The sequence below is a fragment of the Myotis myotis genome, unplaced genomic scaffold, assembly GCF_014108235.1.
Source record: "Myotis myotis isolate mMyoMyo1 unplaced genomic scaffold, mMyoMyo1.p scaffold_m19_p_3, whole genome shotgun sequence".
Taxonomy (NCBI): Eukaryota; Metazoa; Chordata; class Mammalia; order Chiroptera; family Vespertilionidae; genus Myotis; species Myotis myotis.
In genome coordinates, this window is record NW_023416335.1 from 15,698,605 (window position 1) to 15,714,255 (window position 15,651).

The 15,651-nt window shown below is 41.1% G+C and overlaps 3 protein-coding genes across 16 annotated transcripts in view; 1 reads left to right on the forward strand and 2 right to left on the reverse strand.

Moving 5' to 3' along the window:
* GTF2E2 (general transcription factor IIE subunit 2) overlaps positions 1-238 on the reverse strand; it is a 97,433-nt gene extending 97,195 nt beyond the window's left edge. For 10 of the 12 annotated variants that reach the window (XR_004965672.1, XM_036296665.1, XM_036296669.1 and 7 more), the window contains exon 1: positions 56-195. The gene's annotated coding sequence lies outside the window, so the exon portion shown is untranslated. Of the gene's footprint in view, positions 1-55 lie in introns of all 12 variants that reach the window. The other 2 variants (XM_036296662.1, XM_036296660.1) reach the window with 2 other exon arrangements.
* A 4,138-nt stretch (positions 239-4,376) lies between these two features.
* On the forward strand, positions 4,377-5,574 carry LOC118652059 (caspase activity and apoptosis inhibitor 1-like). Its single transcript, XM_036301906.1, has one exon. It carries the CDS (start codon positions 4,484-4,486, stop codon positions 5,378-5,380), a length of 897 nt encoding a protein of 298 aa, XP_036157799.1. The 5' UTR covers positions 4,377-4,483; the 3' UTR covers positions 5,381-5,574.
* Positions 5,575-11,041: 5,467 nt separating this feature from the next.
* GSR (glutathione-disulfide reductase) overlaps positions 11,042-15,651 on the reverse strand; it is a 36,636-nt gene continuing 32,026 nt past the window's right edge. For 2 of the 3 annotated variants that reach the window (XM_036299195.1, XM_036299193.1), the window contains 3 exons: positions 14,567-14,698; positions 13,655-13,827; positions 11,042-11,362 (listed from right to left, as the gene is read on the reverse strand). In XM_036299195.1, coding sequence (XP_036155088.1) covers positions 11,213-11,362; positions 13,655-13,827; positions 14,567-14,698 — 455 coding nt within the window. In that variant the 3' untranslated portion in view covers positions 11,042-11,212. The remainder of the gene's footprint in view (positions 11,363-13,654; positions 13,828-14,566; positions 14,699-15,651) is intronic. The other variant, XM_036299194.1, reaches the window with a different exon arrangement.

Here is a 15,651-nt window from a genome sequence, read left to right on the forward strand (position 1 = left end):
CGGAGGAACAACAGGCCGGAACCCGCGCCCCCCGCCCGGCGGCGGCAGCCCCTACCTGAGCGAGGAGGGCCGCCCCACGCGACCTACGCCGCCTCCCCGCGCCTCCGCCTCGGCCAGCCACTCACGCCCGCGTGGCGGCCGCTTCCAGCTCCTGGTCAGCGCCCCCGCCGGCCCGAACGCTCACCCAGCCTTGCCCCGCCACGCCGGGGTCCGTGCACTGGCGGCGAAGGAGGAGGGACTCGGCCCGGAGCCCCGCCCACCACTTCCGGATCAGGTTGCTCAAACCTCAATCCCGGCAGCCACCGCGGCGCCTCCGGCCTCCTCCAATGCGCGTGCGTCCTCACGTGCTCCGCTAGGGGTCCCGCGGGAGGATAATCAGCCAGCTGGAGCGTTCTGGGTCTCCATGGCAATGGGAGGATGGCTGGCGTCGGGAGGAGAACAGGCTCAGGTGCGAGGCAAGTAGCAGCCGCCAAGATGGAAATATTTCCTTTGCAGGAATGTAAAGCTACCAGATCTGCTTTGGAATCTGTTTAACGCAAGTGGCAACGTGATTTTCCAGGTTATTGTCTGCCAGGTTTTTGTGACTTTACAGGAAATGCCTGTGACGGGCGTCTAAACTTCAAAGAACATGGCTCCAGCTCTTTCTGTTGCAAGTGAGAAAACAAGACGACTAGGGAAGCTAAATGGTTTGCTCAAGACAGCCCAACCAGAAAGTTTGCTACAGAGTCTCTTAGTTTATAGCTAAGGCTCTGTAGCAAATCCTGGAGTGAAGCCCTTTCTGAATTCCCAACCACCACACCTGTGAACTCTCTCAGAAAAGGATTTCGAATTCAGAGGTAACATAAAGGGGTAGAAATAAAGCGACGAGAAAGATTGGCCTTGGCCACAGCCTACAATGTATTGGAGTGTGTACGAGTTCTGTGGCTGTCCTCTCCTCACGTATAACCCAAAGCCGCAGCATAGCCATGCTCAACTACTCTGTAACTGGCGTCTAATTACTTAGTACTGGTCACTCCTCAACCTGTGTTGGTTTTCTCATCAGGAATAATTGTACTATCACAGCGAATAAGTGTACTACCACAATTGCATTAGACTGTTGTGGAGCTTGAGATAATACATAATTTTTTATTCAAATTTTGGAAATAAAACCAAAAAGATTGTGTGGCTTTTTAAAATTGGTTTCATTCTAGAAGATTTTTGTAATAAACCCAGTTGATGTTCATCTGACACACTCAGGAAAATTTAACTTTGAATAGCAATTTAGTAGGGCCGAGGTTTTACAACTTGGTAAGTCAAGATATTCACTGGTAAAAACCTGATGAGGTGTAATGGGGAGAAGGAGCCAACATCTAGTACAGAAAATAGTCCCAAAGGTTAAAATCAAGAAACATGAGCCAGCATTGTATCAATTTTCAGTTAATCATTCTTTTCTCCAGTGACTATATAAATTCCAGTTCCTCATACCCTTGTGGAATCAGTTCTATCATTCTGCTGGTGACCTTACCAAGAGTAAGAGACTTAATATACAAATTAACAATGGGTAGACTATAAATGATGATAAAACTCTGACCCACATAAGAAACCAAGCCACAACCTTTGCAGCAATCAGCTCAGAATAGTCAGGATTTGCTCAAAGGCTCCCAACTTCCTTGTTTTAGGCACATACATACCCACTCGAACACACGCAGCAGAACTAATAAGAGAAAACCAAATATGCTCCCTAAACCAATCAGAGATGCCCCATTTCTAGTTACTTCACCTCCAGCTCCCCTTGCCAACAACCTTTAATCACAGCATACCAGGAGCATCCCCTTTCTTTTCTTATTGTGCTTTGCATTTTTTTGCACTTCACAGGTGTTGCATATTTTACATATTGAAGCCAAGACCCACCCTCAGCAAAAAGATTACAACTCACTTTATTGCCATACTCACTTTACGCCAGTGGTCTGAAACGGAAACCACAATGTCTCCAAGGTATACGTGTAAAGCCTCTCCTCTTTCTGATTGCCTTTGAGTCTCTGCCAAAGTGATGGTGGCTGACATAGCAAGCTCTGTAGTCTCTGTTCTCATTTAAGTGTTCTTCATTTTCTGCCCACTTGTGTGAAATAAAACTTTGACACATGCTCATTATCTAGTCACGTGAGAATGGAGCCTAGCAATTAGAGAATAATGCTTTTTTTTTAAAAAAATATATTTTATTGATTTTTTACAGAGAGGAAGGGAGAGAGATAGAGAGTTAGAAACATCAATGAGAGAGAAACATCGATCAGCTGCCTCCTGCACATCTCCTACTGGGGATATGCCCGCAACCCAGGTACATGCCCTTGACCGGAATCGAACCTGGGACCTTTCAGTCCGCAGGCCGACGCTCTATCCACTGAGCCAAACCGGTTTCGGCTAGAGAATAATGCTTTTAACTAGGTCTACACATGGAAAGCACTCAATGAATTATTAAAAAATAGACTGATGCCGAAACCAGTTTGGCTCAATGGATAGAGCGTCGGCCTGCGGACTCAGGGTTCCCGGGTTCGATTCCGGTCAAGGGCATGTACCTGGGTTGCGGGCACATCCCCAGTGGGGGATATGCAGGAGGCAGCTGATCGATGTTTCTCTCTCATCGATGTCTCTAGCTCTCTCTCTCTCTCCCTTCCTCTCTGTAAAAAATCAATAAAATATTTTTTTAAAAAATAGACTGAGATACATCAAAAATTTGAAGTTTATTTGCATAAAAATAGATTAAAATCAAGTAGGCCCAAACCAAAAAAGGTTAGGAATACTCCACCAACAGGGAAAGGTGTTTATAGCTAAGACTCTGTAGCAAATCAAAGAAAGCATTTGATTGGCTATAGCTCAAGCCATTGCCTTATTAGGGAAGCCTAGTTGGTAGGTTGTGATTAGTAGTTCTTAAATTTCATTTTCTCAAATTCAAGTGTATTGACTCTGGCTTAGGTTTCAGTTTGCTTATGTAAGCTACCAGGCATTAGAGCCACCACAGTCCAATGGCCTCCTTGTTTAAGTACTTTAACCAATAGCTCACAATTATTCCTTTACTTCTTTTAAAAAATATATGTTTTTATTGATTTCAGAGAGAGGAAGGGAGAGAGAAAAAGAAACATCAGTGATGACAGAGAATCATCAATCAGCTGCCTCCTGCATTTCCCCACCCCCCACTGGGGATTGAGCCTGTAACCCGGGCATGTGCCCTAACAGGGAATTGAACGGAGACCTTCTGGTTCACGGATCAATGCTCAACCATTGAGCCACATGGGCCGGGCTCCTTTCTTTCTTTTTCTTTTTCTTTTTTTTTTATGTTTATATTGATTTAAGAGAGAGGAAGAGGGAGAAAGAGAGAAACATGGATCGGCTGCCTCCTGCATGCCATCCATTAGGGACTGAGCCAGAAACCCTGGAATGTGCCCTGATTAGGAATTGAACCAGCAACCTTTCAGTGCACAGGGTGGCTCTCAACCAACTGAGCCACACTGGCCAGGGCAATCATTCCTTTATTTCAATGTCTTGTCTCATCTCAGCTAGTTGAAATAGATATTGGACAGTTAAGCCTTCTAATGCCAATATTAGAATGTTATTTATAATCCAAACTCCCCAATCTCTGTTGCCCATCATTTACCCAACTATTAGCTGTTATTATCATTGCCCAACTTGAAACCCTCCCCTAATCAACCCTAATTAGCTTGATTTCAGAAAATTCAAGATTTGGTGCCAGAAGCCCGTCCATCCTTGCTGCTTGACACAGTCACTGCAGGAAAGAAACATCTGCACAGCATATGTTTCAAGGGACCTGGTGTATATGGCATACTGTTCTTAATATGTTTGCTCCCCTTCTTGGCGCTATGTGTTTTAACCAAGGTCACCTCTCCAAGAAAGGTTGTTTCCCCAGGTAGGGATTTTTCCCTGAAGTTAGGGAGGGAATAAAACCCCTTAACTAAGTGCCAGGTGGGTAGTTAATCACTTTGGCTATGAATAATCACGCTTAAGCTACATAATCTTTACTCCCTGGAATGGAGATAAGAAATGCCCTAACCTTTGGAATAGAAATTGATAGGATTAAAATCAACTGGTATAAATACAGATGTAACAAGACTATAACACACAGAACTTGGCTGGAGAACCTGGCTATGATGATCGACTGAACGCTGCCTCCGTGTCATTCCTTCCTTCTTTGCCATCTCCGTCCACACCTTTGGGAACCCCTGGACCTGCTGGGGTTGGACCCCAACAATTTGGGATTAAATACATATTTTCATTCTGCCTTCTCATCCTTGTTACAGGATAGACCCCATCTGGATTGCTTCTGAAGCAACCGCTAACTAGGGATTAGGGAAGGCATAGGAAAAATATCCCACTCTGAGGTGTGGGACATAACTATTTATAAATTTTATAAGGACAGATTGCGACGCCGGTGCTCGCGTGTTGAGGTTTAGGTGGTGGCTTCAGAGACGGCGGGCTTTCCAGCTCAAGCATCATGACGGGGAAGAAGTCTTCCCGGGAAAAGCGGCGCAAAAGGAGCGGCCCGGAGCGCGGCGAGCGCAGGAAGCGGCGGAGCACGAACTCGGCCTCCGGGGTGCCGGGCTCGGCGCCGCAGGAAGCCAAATATCTTTTACCAACTTTGGAAAAAGAATTATTCTTGGCAGAGCACGGTGATCTTGAAGAAGGTGGTCTGGACCTGACTGTGTCATTAAAACCGCTTAGTTTCTACATATCAAACAAAAAAGAAATGCTTCAGCAGTGCTTCTGTGTCATCGGAGAGAAGAAGTTACAGAAAATGCTGCCTGACTTGTTAAAGAACTGTTCAGTAGAAGAAATTAAAAAATTATGCCAAGAACAGTTAGAACTCCTATCTGAAAAAAAAATATTGAAGATTCTTGAGGGTGACAATGGTATGGACTCTGATTTGGAAGAGGAGGCAGATGGCTCGAAAAAGGGATCTGATTTAGTCAGTCAACAAGACATCTGTATAGATTCTTCTTCATCCCTGAAAGAGAACAAGCAACCTGAAGGTCTGGAATTAAAACAAGGCAAAGGGGAAGATAGTGATGTTCTCAGTATACATGCAGATGCTTATGACAGCGACACAGAAGGCCCATGCAATGAAGAAGCAGCTGCTCCTGAGGTCCCAGAAAAAACAGCCCAGAGTGAAGCTGGTCAGATAGATGATCTGGAGAAAGACATTGAGAAAAGTGTGAATGAGATTCTGGGACTGGCAGAGTCTAGCCCAAAGGAGCCCAAAGCAGCTACCCTCACTGTTCCTCCACCAGATGTTCAGCCTTCTGCTCAGCAGCTGGAGCTGCTAGAACTTGAGATGAGGGCAAGAGCCATTAAAGCCCTGATGAAAGCTGGTGATATAAAAAAGCCAGCCTAGTTATTTAATTTGAACCTGAATTTTAGGTGTGTTTGTACAAAGCCACATGGTATGACTTTGTATCTGAAATTTATTTGGGTCTTACATGATATTTCTCATGTAACCCTTGTTAGATAAACTCAATCTAGACCTAAAATACCTATGGCTATTTTTGTTGATGTTACTTTTATATTATACATGTGTTATTGTTTTATGAGTTCATGACAAATATTGTTAGATAATTGGATACTTTGTTAGATAAGTATTTTAGCTTGTCTGCAGATTAACATCTGAAAAGCCATTAGCAGAGGCATGGTAATTTTTTTCTTAATTTTTAAATATTTTTTAAAAATATATTTTATTGATTTTTTTTACAGAGAAGAAGGGAGAGGGAATAGAGAGTTAGAAACATGGATGAGAGAGAAACATTGATCAGCTGCCTCTTGCACACCCCCCACTGGGGATGTGCCCGCAACCAAGGTACATGCCCTTGACCAGAATCGAACCTGGGACCCTTGAGTCCGGAGGCCGACGCTCTACCCACTGAGCCAAACCAGTTAGGGCAATTTTTAAATATTTTGGTACCAAGCCTAAAAGCTTAAGAAAAATTGACTAAGCATGTTGCTCTTAAGACCACCTATATTTTGCAATGAAATATTAAATTAGTGCTCCTAGATTTGTTAACAATTTAAGAATTTTAGTTATGCTCATATGCACCTTGAAAATATGTATTATCTTGAAGATATATACCTTCTATGGTTGTGGATTTACTAGTAAAAACCGAGTAACATTTTTTATAGTAAGGCTTAGAGATCTGAAATGTCTGAGAAAAACTTATTTAATAAAGAAAAAAAGGTCTGCATGTAAGTCAGTTTTTAATAATGTAGAGTAGCTGCCCAGTTTTAGTTCCAATAGACAAGCCATTCTGACAGGTATTTGATTTTTATTGGACACTTTGTTGAAGTGTTTTTCTTCACTGAAAAAGAGAACACGTTTTCATTTTCATTCCAAGCTATCGGGAAGAGGAGAATATTTTATCATAGAGAAGTTCCTCGGTTGTTTTTGCTTGAAGATCTGATGTGCTATCATTCCATGAATTAAAAATAATAAAGACTGTCATTCTGGAAAAAAATTTTTTATAGGGACATGGCTATTTGTGTAATATACACAAAGTCTCAACCACTGATGCTCAAATAAACCTTTATTATAATTAAAACCACCTACATATTGGCATCCTCGGTATTTCAGGTCAGAAGGGTGTGGCTAGTGTCAATTTATATGAAGAATGATTCAAGTTACTAATGCAACAACAATTATGTCTTATCTCATGAATGCTTATAACACCCGCATACTTTTTGGTAGAAAGTATGGTGGCTTCTTTAAGGAAATACAATTTGTATATTTTATAAAACATTCTTCTGTCCTGACCAATCCAAAACCTCCAACCCAAAGAGCACAACTCAGTATAACCACAGGATTAATTCCAATATAGTGGCTTTTTTTTTTTTACTATTTTCTTTTATTGTGATAAAATATATGTAACAAAAGAACCTAAAATTTACCATTTTAAAGTGTACAACTTGGTGGCATTAATTACATTCACATTATGCAACCATCATCACTATTTCCAAGATTTTTCATCACCCCAAATAGAATTCTGTACCCATTAAGCAATAAATCTTCATTCCCTCCTCTTTGGGTAACTTTTAATCTACTTTCTAGCTCTATGAATTTGCCCTTGTTCTAGATATTTTATGTAAGTGGAATAAACATTTTAAATTTTATCTTTTTGTGTCTGGCTTATTTCGTTTGATGTAATGTTTTCAAGATTCATCCATGTTGTAGCATGTATCAGAACTTCATTTTTTATGTGGTGGCTTAATTTTGTGTTTTAATTTCTTACATTATAATTGTTTGGAAGAGGAAAATTGAAGTAAAGTAAATAAATTTACTTCATTCTGCCATCAAATAATTACTGCCTTTCAACTCCCCTCACCTGGCAATCCATCTCAACTAACTAGACACGTTCTCAGATAGCTGACAAAGCTATCTCAAAATAGCTGACAAAGCAAGTTAACCCATATCCACAATAAGGAACTAAAGTATGTACTTTGCTTATCATCTGTCCTAGCATTAAAGAACTCTCCTCCCTTGGGGCCTTTCCTACCTCCAATAGCTTTTCATCTACATACAAGTCAGATTCATGGAAAAGGAAGTTTGAAGACCTGAAAATCAAGCCTACTCATTTTTCAAACACGTAAAGAATTAAAATGTTGGCTCTTTTGAGTTATAGATATTAGTGTGAAAAACCATACATTTACACACCTTTGCTCTCTTGCAAAGTTGCTGCATGATGTACAAGAATCACACTGTTAAACTCAACAAACATAGAGAACATAGGAATTGTCATGAAGTATAAAATGACATATGCAAGGTGCATATGGCAAGGTGTTAGGGAACACATAACATAAAATTATTAAAGACCCTAACCGGTTTGGCTCAGTGGATAGAGCATCGGCCTGCGGACTGAAGGGTCGTGGGTTCGATTCTGGTCAAGGGCATGTACCTTGGTTGGGGGCACATCCCCAGTGGGGAGTGTGCAGGAGTCAGCTGATCGATGTTTCTCTTTCATCGATGTTTCTAACTCTATCCCTCTCCCTTCCTCTCTGTAGAAAATAAAATATATTTTAAAATTATTAAAGAAGTCTTCACAAAGGTGGTTTTAGTCAAGTCTTGTAAAATAAGTAATTTCCAGGCATGTGTGATTAAAGATAGCCCCACATTCTTTACCAACCCTCCTCCTGAGAGACAAATTCCCATTAACTTCTGTTTAAATCTAGGCTGGCCTTCGTGACTTGTTTAACCAATAATATGTGGCAGAAGTGATGTTCTAGAACTTCTGAGGTTAGGTCATAAGGCTTGCAGCATCTGCCTGGGAACCCTGGAACCATCTGTGGGAGCCCTGGTCAGCGCCCCATCTATGTCCATTACCGGAGACCGCAATGCTGGAAAGGCCACATGTAGGAACTCCGGTGGACAGTCTCAGCCGAGGCCAGCCTTCCAGTCATCCTCGCCTAAGTGTGTCATATGAAAGACTCTGTTTTAGACTTTCTAGACCAGCCCATCTACCAGTTGAATAGTCCCAAGTGCTCTGTCAATACCAACAGAAGAGTCATCCTTGCTTGCTGAGTTTGGCTTCAATTCCTGATCCTCAAAAATCATAAGATACAGAATAATAAAGTGGTTTCTGTTTAAAGCCCCCTGGGTCTTCAGGTAGTTGGCTATGCAGCAGCACATCACTGCATCAGCAGGTAAACAAGTGGGGAAGAACCTTCCACATAAAACACACACGCACGCTATGCTCCAACCACACCGCATGAACTCTGTTGTTTCCTACGTACACTCTGCCCAACTGTCTCACTGCACCTGCCACATGCCCTAGCCTCCTCCGCCATTCTCAAATTCCAAATCCTAAATAACCTTTCTCGCAGCCCTTTCCCCAGCAAAATAGCACTTGCTGCCTCTTGTGAACTTGTATACGTCCACCTCTCGAATAACTAGGGAGGCACCGTCCCTTTTCTGCAGCAGTACAGATTTGTGCCTTTTGTTCCAATTACGTAATATGCCCCCTTTCACTCCCAAAAGTGTCCCATTTTAGCCCACAAATCACCTGGTCACCCTGTGCTTACCACATTACTTTGAATTGCAGTTATTTGTGTAGAATTTTCTCGCTTCTTCTACCTAGGCTATATGGTTACTTGCAAGCAAGTACCAGGTATCACCTTCAGTAACTGTCTACGAAGCATCTAGTGTGGCAGATGTTGCACAGTGTTGTTCCGAATGTCCCGACTTTCCCCTGCGCTTTGTGCCCTGACGCTGTTAGGCCAGATCACCTCGCAGCTGACACAGACTTTGCTGATGAGAACGAAGTCCACCACTTGGAAAACATTCTTTTCATGTTGGTTTCCTGTAGAAACAGACAGTACAGAGGATACCTGAGACAGAATACATGCATGCATACATACATACATACATTAGAGAAGTGACTACTGGGCCCTCCTCTTTTCTTTACCAAGTCACATCCAAAGTTTGGGGTCTGGGCATTGAGAGAAACCCACCAGGTCAGCGAAGCCCAGAGCCCTGGCCCACTCTCCAGGCTGGTGGACAAGAGTGGGGAGTGGCTGTGTTGGTCTGGTCCGTGTCTAGGATTTTAGACCCTATTTTCTTGCTGCAATCATCACATTACCTAGTTACTAAGGGGGCAACCTTCTTTCATTGACATTGGACCTACCTAAAGTCAGTGCAGCAACCTGGCCACCACCAACTAGAAAGACACTCAGGAAAAGCTTAATGAAAGTGGTCAGCAGCACTGTTACTAACAAAAGCCGTGGGGAAATGGAACTTACCTAGCTGGTAAAGGCTAATGGAAATAAAATGCTCAAAACCTGCGATTTCTAGACTGTTCTTCCAACTCAACCATCACATTTAGTCAATGCTTCTTTTAAATCTCTGGTCTTTATAAAAGTGAAATCTCTTCTCACTCCCATAAGGCATTAGGACTTCGTAAGGTAGGCTCAGTTTTGGCATCTGATCCTCCAAAGGTGAAATGTTCTTAGAAAATGAACTGTGACTCATACATTCATTACAATAAATTTTATAAGACTGATTTTACTTTAAAATTTTTGGAAATTGTTTTAGAAAAAAATAAAATGACAAGAACACATATAAAAACTGAAATCTTTCACGGAACTATGAACTCTCAGCAAAGAAAGGGACTTTTGAAGTGTTTGAGTCCCTCTCCTGGAATCACTTCTACAATGTTCCTCCAGCCCTAACCGGTTTGGCTCAGGGGATAGAGCATCAGCCTGCAGACTCAAGGGTCCAAGGTTCGATTCCGGTCAAGGGCATGTACCTGGGTTGCGGGCACATCCCCAGTGGGGAGTGTGCAGGAGGCAGCTGATTGATGTTTCTAACTCTCTATCCCTCTCCCTTTCTTTCTGTAAAAAATCAACAAAATTTTTAAAAAATGTTCCTTCATTATGTGAATAACCTCAAGTCTTTCCTAAGTTTGATGTATTTAATCTCATAAAAGTGACAAATAATTTTTAACTATTTAAAACAAAAGAAAGAGTAAAATGAGGGAGACAGGCCTCTTGTGTTATGTTTTTAGAGAAAAGTCACATCCTTGAAGGAGCTTTGTAACATGCAGAACACAGGACAGGCTTCAAGAACAAAACATTCTGTGCACTTGCATTACTTAAATGTGAACAGCTGCTGTTATCTTCCTCTATAAAAAGTGGCAAGCCAGCTCTGGCCAGTGTGGTTCAGTTGGTTGGGCACCATCCTGTGCACCAAAAGGTTGCCGACTTGGTTCCCGGTCAGGGTACAGGTTGAGTCCTAATTGGTGTGTGCATGGAAGGCAACCAATCAATGTTTCTCTCTCTCTCTCTTTCCCTCTCTCTCCCTCCATCCCTTATTCTCTCTAAAATTAATAAATACATATTTCTTAAAAAGTGCTAAGCTATATGCATTCAAGTACATTTTAATTGCGGTTCATATAGATTTACACTTGGGAAGAGGTTGAAACAAAAACAAAACCAGCTAACAGAGCTGTTAATAAAAAACTTATTAATTATTGTGAGAAGCAATAAAATGAAAATCAATCTTAGATAACAAAACGAATTTCCAATCACATAAATACATTTTATTTTTTATTGAAATTTTCCACTCTCAGGAGATCCTGGATATAATAAAGGAATACATAAAATAGAAACAGTTTAAGTAAATGTGATTATTTGGTTCATTTCAGAAGGTCTACTGGTCCAACTGCCAGCCACACAAGTCTCTGAGTTCTCAACGAAGTGTGACCAGTTCTTCCGAAGAGGTAGGGTGAATGGCAACCGTGTTGTCAAAGTCGGCTTTTGTGGCTCCCATTTTGACTGCAACAGCAAACCCCTGCAGCATTTCATCACACCCAATTCCTTGCATGTGGATCCCAACCACCTGGGAAACAAAAGAGAAAGATACTTGCTATTTAAAAACCTCTAAAAAAAACTTACATCTCTAATGACACAGCCCACAGGCCCTGCGTGGTGCTGCCTCAACATCCCTCCACAGCCCACCTCACACAGCCCTCCCTCGGGCTCTCGGCCTCCCTCTCTCCCGAGCACTCACAGGTGCTCTCGCCTTTGCACAAATTGTTCACTGTCTGGACAATCTTCCCTCTCCTCTGTTAAGGGTTAAAGCCCATTTATTCTTTAAATAGCTATTCATCTTTCCCTACCAAGTTAAACTATCACTAAATGATCTCTCACTACCAATAATTCCCCACCATGGTTCTATCACAACTGCAATGTTCTATTTTTGTTTGGGGACCGGACAGTTGCAGTCCATCTTATCCAGGTGAAGGTGACCCTATCTGCTTGCGTTCCCTGCTCTATCCCTATGGCCAAGCACAAACACGGCCCTTAGGAGGCACTCAGTCCATAATGTTGGATGACTGAACAAAGGACTATAAAGGGCCATTTGTTTCAACTCACCATTTCCAGTGAGGTTTCCCACTATATTTTCAAACTATGAGTTTAATGTTTACTTTCAGCAAATACTTTTAGGGTAACCAGTCCATTGAAAAACAAAGTTAGAGAACCTAACATTTAGCCACAAAAACATTTTGTTTAAAAAGAAATCAAGAATATACTTAATGTTACTGAATGGTACACTAAAAAATGGTTAAGATGGTAAATTTTATGTTATGTGCTTTTTACAATTAATAAAAAGTATATCTCAACCTAAAGCAAACAAAAAAATTCCAAATCATGTATTATATATGCACTATAGAGAAAATTTTTAAATATTATAATCTAAATTGAATTTATAACACCAGAGTTTCTGATGATGGCAGGAACTTCACATTATTCCTCTCCATATCTCAGTTCTTAGTCTTTTTAAAAAAATATATTTTTATTGAGTTCAGAGAGGGAGAGAGGATCATTGATTGGCTGCCTCCTGCACGCCACCTACTGGGGATCAAGCCCCCAACCCAGGCATGTGCCTTTGACTGGAATTGAACCTGGGACCTTTCATTCTGTAGGCCAACGCTCTATCTACTGAGCCAAATCAGCTAGGGCCCAGTTCTTAGTCTATATTAGACTGTCTGGTAATGTTTATCAAAAGAATGAATAATAAATGGTATGAATAACAAGATATGATGAGATAAGTGAGGGGCCCTGATGACTGAACATCTGGAAAGCTTAAGCTACTGAGGCACATTCAAGGTCAAGAAACAGCGACCTTCATTTTGCTGCCAACCCACTTCCTTTCTTCCCTTTGGTCTGATTCTCTGCATTGCCAGTCCGCAGTGACCTTGACTTCTGTAAACCAGGGGCCATGTTTTGTGACCACTGTCCCTTGTGGAGCCATATTCCCAAAGCATATTGCTAAGATGCATTTCAATATTTAATTTAATTTGTAGAAAAGTCCAATAGGCTGACCTAATACCAAAACAAAACCTACTTCAAAAATTCTGTTTTCAAAAAACCTGTTCAGCCCGGCCAGCGTGGCTCAGTGGTTGAATGTTGAGCTATGAACCAGGAAGTCATGGCTCGATTCCTGGTCAAGGCATATGCCCAGGTGCAGGCTTGATACCCAGTAGGGAGTGTGCAGGAAACAGCTGATCAATGATTCTCTCATCATTCATGTCTCTGTCTCTCCTGTCTCTGTCTTTCTCTCTCTCCCCCCCCTTCATCTCTGAAATCAATAAAAATATATTTTTTAAAAAACCTGTTCAAATTCAAAACAAAACCACAATAAAATACCACTTTGTATCCACTAGGATGGCTATAATAAAAATGATAATAACAACTGTTGTCCAGGGTGTGGAGGAATTGGAACCCTCATACATGGCTGAGGGGAATGTAAAATGGCAGCCACTTTGGAAAACAGTTTGGTAGTTCCTTAAAAAGTTAAACCAAAAATAGATAATTTTACTAACTAAACTTCCTCTACATCACTGATTGGTTATATTAAGTTTATCTTGCATTAAATTCTTACACTTAACAATATATTTGAGTTTCCTATCTATTCTGGTCTATTGGCCCGTGACAGGGAGTCTTTTGTGGTTTTCAACCTTTCCCCTAATGTTGGTGGTGGACCCTTCTTTCTAAATAAAACATTATGAAGAACCTGAATATACAGACAGACAGATAAAAGTGGGTCCACACCAGTTGAATCAGAGAAGGCTTAATTACTTGGTCTCCTCCCCCCCCACCCCACCAAAATGCCCCCATCCTTGCTAACCTTAAAGTCACTCTTTAGCTTACTGGGAATTTCCCATACCTTCTCCTCTTTGTTAGCACAAATCATTTTCATCACACACTTTGTTTTCCTTTTGGTAACCGCATGATACATTGGGGTAAAGGTGGTTGAATAGGTCTTCACATTTTCTTTTCCATATTTAGAAATGGCCTCATCTATAATGTACAGGGGGGAAAAGCATTATCAAAAACTAAACAATTCCACTGACCCATCAAAGAGAGCAAGAAATACATAACCTCCATCCAATCATGAAGAAATGCCAAACAAAACCACGATGAGTGATAGTCTACAAAATAAATGTTGATGTCGTGAAAGATAAAAGACAGGAATTTTGCCTCTCAGTTAAAGGAGACCAAAGAAGTATAAGAACTAAATGCAGGGGGTTATCCTCGACTGAATGCTGGACTTGAGAGAGAAAAAAATGTTAAAAATGGCATGATTTGAGATAACTGGCTAAATCAGAATAAGGTCTAAAATTGAGGTAATATCATATGAATTTAAATGTTCTTGTTGAAAATTGCACTGTACTTCTGTAAGGGGATGACCTGCTTTTGGGAAAGAGATACTGAAGTGTGTGTGTGTGTGGAAAGAAATTGATAAAGTAAAAATGTTAAGGGGATTAAAGAGTTCTCTATACTATTTTATCATTTTTCTTTATATTTGTAATTAGTTCAAATAAAAAAAACCAAAGAGGTAGACAGGGTGGTGTGGGGAAAAGGAACTGTACTCTCAAAGTGGCAGTCGTCGGGGAGGAAACTGGAACTGTGACAAGAGGCTAACAAAAGGCCTGTAAGCTGGGGGGCTGAGTAGACTTGGTCAGCTAACAGACACCTAGTTTAAAGTTAAGGGTGGAAGGCAGGAAACCGTAAATGACCTTCCTTTTTAAATACCTACCTTCCGTGAGGCCCACTGTGCCAATAGGGGGGTGGCTGAAGACCACCGTGGGGATGTTGTCATAGTCTAATTTGGAATCTTCTTTGCATTCAAAAAGTCTGTGGGCAAGTTTTCGGCCAGCAGCGATGGCAACTGCAAAGGTATTTTAAAATCAGTGGTTAGTTTATTGCTCATTCTAACATAGCAGAGCTGTTCTAACATTTGCTCATCTGGCTTAACATGCTAGTTCTGACAAAGCTTTATACCAATGCTCATTATACTATCTAGTTCAGTATGATGAAGACATATCAATGCTTTAGTTAACAATTCAAAATCAAGGGCTTATTATGACCAAAAAAAAAAAAAAAGACACATTTACAGGTTCCCAGTCATTTGGTAGTCACCTACTTAATGAGGATATTAATTTTGTGATACAATATTTATAGAGCAAACTATATTTGTTTTGAGCATCTTCAGCTCTACTTTATAACCATATTCAATTCACACTAATATTTTAACATCTATTTTTAAAATTATTTATTTATCTATCTACCAATCTATCTATTTTTTTCATTGACCTTTAGAGAGAGAAGGAAGAAGGATAGAGAGTGGAACATCGACCAACTGCCTGGGCAACCTGGGCATGGAACCGACAACCATTTCCATTCTGAGGTAAGACCCAGGGCCATTTTGGAATGGCTGGTGAGGTCCCAGAGGGGGAATGGAGTGAAAGCGGATGGAGTAGTGTTAATAGATAGAAGTGGGACAAAGAGCTTGAAAAGGTGCCAGTTAGCTCAGGAAGCAGGTTGCAGTACAGATTCAGAGGATGGGGTCAGTCTTGGTTGTATCAAGACTAAATAGTCATATAAGAGTGCCACCCTAAATTACTTCTTCCCAAAGTCAACCACACACAACCCAGATTCTCACTTTCAGCGTTCTTCAGAGGGTGACTGTTATCATCAATATAAAAATGTCAGTCTTCACTAAGCATTTTTGTTTATTTTAAATATATTTTTATTGATTTCAAAGAGGAAGGGAGAGGGAGAGAGAGATAGAAACATCAATGATGACAGAGAATCATTGATTGGCTGCCTCCTGCACACCCC

Coding starts and splice junctions, on each gene's coding strand:
- LOC118652059 (XM_036301906.1), top strand. CDS start 4,484: ATGACGGGGAAGAAGTCTTCCCGGGAAAAGCGGCGCAAAAGGAGCGGC.